The sequence below is a fragment of the Lycium barbarum genome, chromosome 11, assembly GCF_019175385.1.
Source record: "Lycium barbarum isolate Lr01 chromosome 11, ASM1917538v2, whole genome shotgun sequence".
NCBI lineage: Eukaryota > Viridiplantae > Streptophyta > Magnoliopsida > Solanales > Solanaceae > Lycium > Lycium barbarum.
This window is the reverse complement of record NC_083347.1, coordinates 103,655,136-103,664,836: the sequence shown is the minus strand read 5'-3', so window position 1 is coordinate 103,664,836 and position 9,701 is coordinate 103,655,136. Positions and strand designations below refer to the sequence as shown.

The following is a 9,701-nucleotide window of genomic DNA, read 5'->3' as shown; positions in this document are numbered from 1 at the left end:
GGAAGCATATTCGTATTGTTACTGAAGGAAAATATTCTATTGATAAGCTCTTTGAGTCTCTAAATGCTCTCTATAATCTCCACAACATAAAATAAATGCAACAGCCCTATTTATAATAGTATAAAACCTACTTTAACTCAAAATAGGAAAACCTATTCCTATATTAATTTGACTATAAATCCTAATTAGATATGAATTAAAATACCAAATCCGAATCAATTTTGGTTTTCTACAATTTTGAATTATTATTTCCGACATTCTCCCGTAATTCAAAATTGTATATCTAATTCTTGATCCACTTGTCGTAATCTTCAAATTGCCGAGGCACTTGTTTCCAACCCATCAATCATTGAAGCACTTTCTCTTCAACCGCCATTCACCATCTTCCAATTAGTTGAAGTACTTTCTCTTCAACCGTCACAATATCACTTTCTCTTCAATTTTCACAATCGTTGGAGCACTTTCTCTCCAACATTCCATTGTTGAAGCACTTTCTCTTCAACCTTCAATCGTTGGAGCACTTTCTCTCCAATATTCCAATTTGTGGATGCACTTTCTCACCAACCTTCAATTGTTGAAGCACTTTCTCTTCAACCTTCATAATCATTGAAGCACTTTCTCTCCAACATTCCAATTTGTTGATGCACTTTCTCACCAACCTTCAATTGTTGAAACACTTTTTCTTCAACCTTCACAATCGCTGGAGCAACTTCTCTCCAGCATTCCAATTTTATTGATGCACTTTCTCACCAACCTTCAATTGTTGAAGCACTTTCTCTTCAACCTTCGCAATCGTTGGAGCACTTTCTCTCCAACATTCCAATTTTGTTGATGCACTTTCTCATCAACCTTCAATTGTTAAAGCACTTTCTTTTCAACCTTCACAATCGTTGGAACACTTTCTCTCCAACATTCCAATTTTGTTGATGTACTTTCTCATCATAACCTTCAATTGTTGAAGCACTTTTTCTTCAACCTTCACAATCGTTGGAGCACTTTCTCTCCAACATTCCAATTTTGTTGATGCACTTTCTCATCAACACCCAAATTGTTTTTTAACCCACTTCTCCGACTTCTAGAGAAGACAGTTTGTTCCTCTTGTGCATATATTTCTTGCACCTCTTTAAACTTTCAATGGTTTGTTAATCCTTCTTAGCATGATTGTTTTTCATGCATATCATTAGCCTGACATTTGCCAACATCATCATCATTGGCCAGACGAGCGGCATATATGAGTCATAGCAGCCCGCCGACGGCGGAAGCTCTTTGATTTTCTACTAGGATCGTAGAAGCTCTGATACCATTTGAAAGAAAATATATTATTGATAAACTCTATGAATCTCTAAACGCTCTTTACAATCTCCACAATATAAAATAAATAGTAGCAGTCCTATTTATAATAGTATAAAACCAGCTTTAACTCAAAATAGGAAAACCTATTTCTATACTAATTTGACTATAAATCCTAATTATACATGAATTAAAATGCCAAATCCTGATCAATTTTGGTTTCCTACAATTTTGAATTATTATTTCCAACAGTTACGATATGTGCTCATGGTATGTTTAATTCCTTTTGTACTTTTATTTAAAGAATAATTGATTTTGATTAAAAATTAATTAATCTAAATTAGCTATATAGTGTGATATATTTATTGATTTAAAAGTAATAAATATAATATATGCCATATATATATTTCAATTATACAATTTACTTACAAACAATATTTGATATATACTACTAATATTGGTTTATCACAAATACTATATGTATTGACCTAAAAGCATAAGCATCATCATCCAAATTTATAAAATGTTAAAATAATGGTTATATTATTCAAACTTTAATTCCAAAATAATAAATCAAGTAATTTTCCAATATAGAAACAAACAAAAAAAAAAAAAAAAAAAGAAAATAGAGAAAATACAAAAGGAAATTAACAAATTCCCCACGTTGACCCACGCCCTAAATATGAAGAAATTGATCATTCCCTAATTTTTAGGCGGGGAAATTGGCTGATTGGCTCCAACTAATAAGAGCCGTTTAAGGATTTGATTTAGACGAAAATGGAAATTTGTTTAGGTTGGATTTCCATTAAATATGTAACTTTTTTCAGGACACTAATTGTTATTTCGAAAATATGCAATGTGCTTTTTTTTTTTTTTTTTTTTTTTTTTTTTTTTTTTTAAGTTCTACCAGGATTTTATCCCTGGTGGTGATGTATTTATTCATGTAAAACACAAAAGTACATGGGGGGGACTATACCAAAACCCCATGAGTACATCACAGGCTACAAAGTAGTCAGTCAAAAAAAGGAGGGAGCTTACATAACTTGCAAACCATCCTCACTAAGCTCTAATAAATAACATTCAGCTAACAAAAAAATTGCCTTATCAAATCTGAATCTAAGGTTAGGCAATTGTAAACTATCTAGTACAAAAAGGCCTTTAGCATCAGATGGTATCTGTTCATAGGTACTATAGAGAGTCTGTGCATCCAATGATGTGGCAAACTTAGCAAGAAAATCAAACACTTTGCTGGCTTCTCTATAGCAGTGAGCAAAAGTAATATCAGTATTTTTAATCAGCTCCGATGCATCCTCTACAATAGTCTTCAGGTGCATATTATGTGAAGCTTGATTCTTCATCATATCTACAACCGTTTGGGAGTCCATCTCAATAATCCAATGCTGATAGCCTCTCTATGTGCACACTTTGATAGCAAGTAGTGCAGCCATGGCTTCAGCAATATTATAATCCCTGTAATGGACTGGGGATGCAAAGGCAAACGCAAAATCCCCAGCATTATTCTTGGCTACTCCTCATACTCCAGCTTTTCTGTCCTGTGCACAGAAGCTGTATCAGTATGATCCCCAATGTCTGTCCAAGGCACTTCCAAAGCCGCCTAGCTGGTTCATTATAAATGAACAAGTGCTTAATGGTCTCTGGTAAAGGGTCGCTGCAGCAACGACAGTCCATTGGATCCCTCTTCCATTGCCTGCATATAACATCAAGCGTAAATCCTTAGCTGCTTCTGCATTGTATCTTAATATGCTTGCGCCTGAAAGATGGCATTTGGATTAAATCCAGTCTGAAGGGGCCGAGAGCCTCTTTTGGGAGGTTGTTACAGTTGTAGACGATCATATTTTGTCCCCTTGTGCTCACTTTAGCCATGGCATCCGCTACTTGATTCGCTTCCCTAAAACAGTGTTGTGTCACCACATTTATCTGAGAAATAATCTTTCTAGTCTCCTCAATAATATGATACAGTTGCAACGGTACAACACAAGCATATTTCAACATATCTACTACAAACTTAGAGTCACACTCTAAAATGACATTATGCAAACCATTCTCCTTGCACCACCGAAGCCCAAATAGGGCAGCCTTTGCTTCAGCATGGTTGTGGCTGCCCGTATCTAAGCTTTTTGCAAACGCCATATGCATATGGCCAGCGAAATCCCTGATAACACCACCTGCCCCGATCTGATCATCACCGAATTTACTACCATCCGTGTTTAATTTTACCCAATTCAGTTCGGGCCTTTCCCATTTAATGATGGTACATTTGAATTCGTCTCGAGAGTTCATGATAGTATTGCAAATCGCTGGCCAGCGAGATTCCCAGTCGATGTTCATATCATATTTAGCCAGGATCCATTTGAGATGAAAGAGGATTTGATAGACAATTCTGGAAACATACATCTTTTTTTCACCAAATTTAGCGGCACACCTAGCTTTCCACAACTCCCATATAATGATCGAAGGTAAGCCTGTTAGAATTTCCTTGTGGACTGAATTAAGATGCTTGGCGCTCCACCATTTCAACAACATAGCAATAATAGAGACATCCTCCCAAATGACACCAAGAGGAGCCCCAAAAAATTTCCACACTTTGATTGCACATTCCCCATTTACAAAAGCATGTAGCATAGTCTCTCTTTTTGGCATAAAACAACAGTGACATCTAGAGACGAGTGAAATGTTGAATCGCAATAAAATGTCATCGAAAGGAAACTTTCTTTTGAGAGCTCTCCATATTAGGAAGGAAATTTTAAAGGGGAGAAATTTATGCCAAAGTTTAGCAAGAGTGCTCATGTTATTTCTGGACTGCCTCAACATGTTCCAAGCCGATTTAGTAGAAAACTTATCTGACACTGACGGCATCCAAATAGCTTGATCTGGAATATCAGGATCACCAACCTCAATCGAATTAATGAGTTCAATAATATATTCGGGCAGTTGGTGAAGCTCAGGGAAGGCCCATTCTCCATCGATTCTGGCATCTTTCACTAGTAACTTTAAATTTGCCCCTGCTGTATCGACCATAAAAGCTAAAGCCCCTTGACCGGTCCAGTTGTCCCACCATAAACTAATATCTCCCCTGTTAATCCTCCAGAGGATATTTTTTTCAACTGCTAATTTTATCTCCATGAATTTCTTCCAACAATGAGACTGCCCAGATTGGTATTTTCTCTCAACTGGTCCAACTCTTTTGCAATATTTGGCAAGTAGAAAATCTGACCATAAGGTTCTGACCGCTCGAAATCTCCACCATCTTTTGTAAGTAAAGCTCTTCGAAATGTCCATAATTCTTCTAAACCCCAAGCCTCCTTCCTTTGTGGGATAGCATAATTTGTCCCATGAAGACCAATGGTATCGATTTTTCCCATCAGAAGATCCCCAAAACAAATTGGCTAAGTAAGCTTCAGTTTGTTTTATGACAGTCTTAGGGGGATTAATAGCAGCCAAAAGATGAAGGGGTTGGGATTGCAAAACATGTTTAATGAGCACTGCCCTTCCCCCTATAGATAAAAGTTTACCTTGCCAACCATTGGTTTTTCTTACAATTTTGGACACCACTTCATTGAATAAAATAATCTTCTTTCTTCCCACATAAAGGGGACACCCCAGATAAGTTATAGGAAAATCACAATGTTTGTAGCCAGTAGAGAGTTTGAGTACCCGGATTAGATTATCAGCAGTATCTGGAGCCACTAAAAAGCAGCTCTTATTGGCATTGATCAGTTGACCCGAACACTCCTCATAAAACCTAAGCTGTTGAAGGACCAGCTCAATAGAGGACCGAGTTCCAGATGTGAAGATGATCACATCATCTGCATACGCAAGATGTGTAATCTGAGGGCCACGGGGCTGCATTTGAAAGCCAGAGAATTGGGGATGCAAAGGGAGTCTGTTTAACAACTTGGAAAGAACCTCGGACCCTAATAGAAAAAGAGATGGGAATAGAGGATCCCCTTGTTTTAAGCCTCTGGTAGAATGAAAGAAGCCCCTCCTGTGGCCATTAATCAAGATGGAGTACCAGTTCCCAGAAACAAGTCTCAAAACCATATCAATCCAAGTGTCAGAAAAACCGAATCTTGTAAGAACATTCTTCAAAAATTCCCAATCAACTCTGTCGTAAGCCTTGGACATATCTAACTTCAAAACTACATTTTCCCCGATCTTACTTTTTCTTATGTCATGAATCACCTCTTGAGCAAGAAGAATATTCTCCGTGATCAACCTTCCCGGAACGAACCCACTCTGATTTTCTGAAATTAAAACTTTGAGCATTGGAGACAATCTAGTGCTCAAAATCTTAGAAAGGATCTTGTTGGTGAAATTGCTCAAGCTTATAGGCCTAAAATCGTTTAAAGAGACAGGGTGTTCTACCTTTGGAATAAGCACGAAGCAAGTGCTTGTGTAGAATTTGGTGAGATTTGCACCCTTGAAAAAACATTGAACGAATTCCACGATGTCATTCTTGATGATTTCCCAACTGGTTTGAAAGAAACAGCCCCCAAATCCATCAGGCCCTGAGGCACTGTTTTTGTCGTGATAAAAAACAGCTTGCCTTATTTCTGCCTCCTCGGGCAAAAAACACAGATTATCATTATCTCGCTGACACAACACCTTCTCAATACAATTAAGATGATCGGGGACTATATGCTACCCCTCTTTAGTGAACTGGTGAAGGAAACATCTTATCGCTTCTTCTCCAATATCGTGATCTCCAGAAATCCATTGGCCGTCCTCCTTTTGAATTTTGTGTAAGGTGAGTCTTCTCCTTTTTTCATTTATAATAGCATGAATGAACTTACTATTAGAATCGCCTTCTTCCAACCATTTCACATTTGCTTTTTGTCTCAGAATAGATTCCTCGCATTTAAGCCATCTTGTGTGTTCAGCCTGCGCTTGGTGGATCTCAGCTCTACTGTTCACATCATCATCATCAATGTATTGAATTTCCATCTGGGCCATTTTTTCTTCCCATTCCTTTACTTTGTCGAAAACATCCCCAACCTGATATCTGGACCAGCTACTCAAAGACCTAGCAGTGTGTTTCAATCTTTGTTGAAGTCTCCACATTATATTCCCTTGTACCTCCAGTTCCCAAGCCTGTCTTACCACATCTAGGTAGTCTGATTGATCAGTCCAAAAGTTGAGAAATTTAAAATACTTGATATGGTTTGAGTCTGTCATAGAACACCTTGCTAGCATAGGTGTATGGTCAGAACCAGTGCTAGCAAGATGTTCTACCTCACATCTATGAAACTTAGCAGTCCATTCGTTGTTAATGAGAACCCTATCAAGTCTCTTCCAAATCCTCTGGCCAAAGCCCCTAGCATTGCACCAAGTAAATCTGGGGCCAGAGAAACCCGCATCTACCATACCACATTCTTCACTACAAGCTAGAAAATCCCAACTTTTTCATTCTGTGTGGTCTTCCACCTTTCTTTTCATCTGCCTCCCATATAGCATTGAAGTCCCCTTCTATACACCAAGGACCATTAATTTCTTGGTTGCAATTCTTCAAACTTTCCCACAAAGGTAGCCTGAGATGAGTCTTGGTCTTAGCATAGACAATAGACAACCAGAAAACCTTGTCCGAGCCTTTAAATGATAGTTTGAATGTCACTTGTTGGTCATCTTCTTTAAAAACAGCAGCAGATATAGCGGAATTCCAGAATGCCCAAATTTTTCCATTACTACTAGAGTGACATCCATCAAAAAATAAACCTCTTCTGAAATCGTCAATTTTTGTTTGTTCCACCAAGGGCTCTTGGAGAGCAACAAAATGGACTTTATATAGTTTTTGAGGAACTTTAGCCTGTCAAAAGCTCCCTGAGATCTTACCCCCCTAATATTCCAAATAAAGCAATTAAACATTAAACCAATTGAGAGGTGGAACCAATTTGAGAAGCTTTCCCCTTGGCCCTAGTAACAGGACCAAGGTCGGAGTCAATTTTTTCAACTTCTTTTTTTTTTCCTTTGAATCTTGGGGAGAGATTGCCTTTGAGAATCATTTGACTCAGATGCTGATCAGCTGCATTAATAATCTCCCCTTCGTGCCAAGCAGTTCTCGGGGCAAAAGCTTTTAAGAGATTCTCCTCGTCCGAGGAATTACATTCTTTAAACTCCTCAGCAGCCTCCCTTTCTTCATCACTCACTTTATCTTCACTATCTTCCGATTCATATTCACTTGTATCAACATCATCCGGAATAAAAGGATCCTCCACAACAATGTTGGATCGCAGACTGTGGCATACATCAGTCGTATCATCTGAGTTCCAAATGTCCACAGTGAGATTTATCCCCATAGGATCGTTAGCAAAAACCACCCTGTTAGGCTCACCTTCACCCGTATGCATACTGGACAGTTCCCCAGTCCTTTCATCAGAAGAAGACAACGAGCCTTTGGAAGTAGGGGAAAAAACGTTTTTATTAGTAGGGGCCGAAGATGAAATTCTCAGGGGCAGAGAATAATCAATTGAAGATTTTGCTTGAGCCGATTTGGTGATTAGAGCAGGGACAATATGGGATTTTATAATTTGGGAAGAAGGGGTGTTAGGGACCATGTCTGTCTCATCAAAGTAAGACCCAAGAGGGCTGCTTACAGCATCCACAAAATTTTCCAAGTGACGAAACATATTATTCACTTTCACAGGAGTCTCCTCTGCAACCATCGAAAAAGGCTCAATAGAATTCACCACGCTGTCTTGGGCTAAGTCATTTACAGACGGCACAACCACAGAAGCAAGTTGTAAAGTCTCATGAGTATCCTTCTGCTCACTAGATGTAATAGGTTGATTGATAACATTAGAGGTTGGTTTAGGCCTCCAGCTAGAAAGAGTTGGTTTAACTCCTTTGTGAAATCCTTTCTTGATATTCCTCTCGCCCTTACCCTTCGCATTAACAATCTGTTTTGATGGCCTTTCAGTTTGAGGGAACCTTCCTTTCCTAGGATTGGCTTCTTTTTTCATCACATTATCGACATTGGCACCAGCAACGGGATTAAAATTCCTGCTGGGTCCAGCAAAATTATTGGTAAAAAGAGGAGTTTCAGTGAAAACCTGTGCGTTCTGCAAAATAGCTCTTTTATCACGGTGTGTCGAAAAATCTGTCCCGCGAAAGCATACGGCCTCTGAGTGTCCCTGGTGCTTACATTTGAAACAGTACTCCGGAATGGATTCGTATTCAATCATCTGCCAAAAACCACCCATTTCAGTACCTTCTTCATCCTTGATCCCAATCCATACCGAGTTCCTCCTTTGAATAGCCAAATCGATTTCGACCTTTACCTTTGCACAGTTAGGTCGGGATTTCGTGGTTGTCTCTTTGTCCACCACCAGGAGATTTCCAATCGGTTCAGTAATTCGCTGAAGTGCATCCCAATTATAGTAATGCCATTTCAAACCTGGGAGATAGATCCAAACCGGTGCTAGAGTTGTATCCTCTTCTGGGATGAAATCTTTGGTCCATCTAAGGATTCTCATCAGATCCCCCATGATAACAAGTTTTTCTCTGAAATAGATGTTGTGGAAATCATCCTCGTCAGTGAAATCCATGAATATTAGCTTTGAGCTGTAGTGACCAATCGTCATCGGGCCCTTGGTCGGAAACCTCGCTTTGAAATCCCGACGGATCTCGTCAATCGTGGCTCTTCCATGAGAAAATTTCCCCAATAAAGTGAATCTGCACACTTTGGCCAGTTCCTCCTCTTCCAAAGGGGAGAAAAATACAACCGGTTTGCCTTTGACGATTTCCGGGGGTCTATATTTTAGCTTAGGACCTTTAGATCTTGAGGGGACAGCAGCTTCTGCATAAGAAAGCTTGGTTGAGGCATCAAGATCGTTAGGAATAAGGTGGGTAGGGATGGGTTGACCAACGACGGGAAGGGGATGGCCGACCATGGTCGGAGATGGTGTTAAAAAGGGGCGCGCGTGAGGCGCGTTGTCATTTGATAATCGAAAAATCTGGAAATTTTGTTACACCGAGCATAGAAATACATGTGAAAAATCGATAATCTTAAATGTGTAAGTTCAGCCCTCCAATGTGCTTTTTAAGATTGTGTAGTTAGGTAAAGTTCTCTTCATTTTTTTGCACGGATTTGCCTTCAAAGGCGTTGGTCTTTAACTTTTGCCCCTCAAATTGTTGGTCTTTAATTTTTACTCTTCACCTAAAATACTCTGAGTTTCTGAGTTCGAATAAGGGCTCAGTCAAGAAAAAAATAATTTCGCAAGGCAGAGTTTCGTAGCAAATTAGGCCTATTCGGGCAAAAGTTAGGCGTTAAGGCAGAACTTTGCTAAATTCGAGCTGAGTAAAAAAAAAAAAAAAATTTGCCATAAGGCAAACCTCTACCCGAACCTTAAGGTAGAGACTTGCTTTATGCCTTAAGGCAAAACTCTGCCTTGCGA

At 39.0% G+C, this 9,701-nt stretch overlaps 1 protein-coding gene across 1 annotated transcript; it reads right to left on the bottom strand.

The window, feature by feature from the left end:
* Positions 1–2,861: 2,861 nt before the first annotated feature.
* LOC132620048 (uncharacterized) lies at positions 2,862–6,675 on the bottom strand. The gene is made up of 3 exons (XM_060334773.1): positions 6,105–6,675; positions 3,129–5,864; positions 2,862–3,061 (listed from the first exon to the last, which is right to left on the bottom strand). Exons 1-3 carry the CDS (start codon positions 6,673–6,675, stop codon positions 2,862–2,864), a joined length of 3,507 nt encoding a protein of 1,168 aa, XP_060190756.1.
* Positions 6,676–9,701: the final 3,026 nt, after the last annotated feature.

Bases quoted from the DNA above. Each gene is read 5' to 3' on its own strand.
- LOC132620048 (XM_060334773.1), bottom strand. From the start codon at position 6,675: ATGGTAGATGCGGGTTTCTCTGGCCCCAGATTTACTTGGTGCAATGCT. The intron at 5,865-6,104 runs GTAAGTTCATTC...CCGAGGAGGCAG, and splicing joins GGAAGAAGGCGATTCTAATA to AAATAAGGCAAGCTGTTTTT. The intron at 3,062-3,128 runs GTAACAACCTCC...GCCATCTTTCAG, and splicing joins AAATATGATCGTCTACAACT to GCGCAAGCATATTAAGATAC.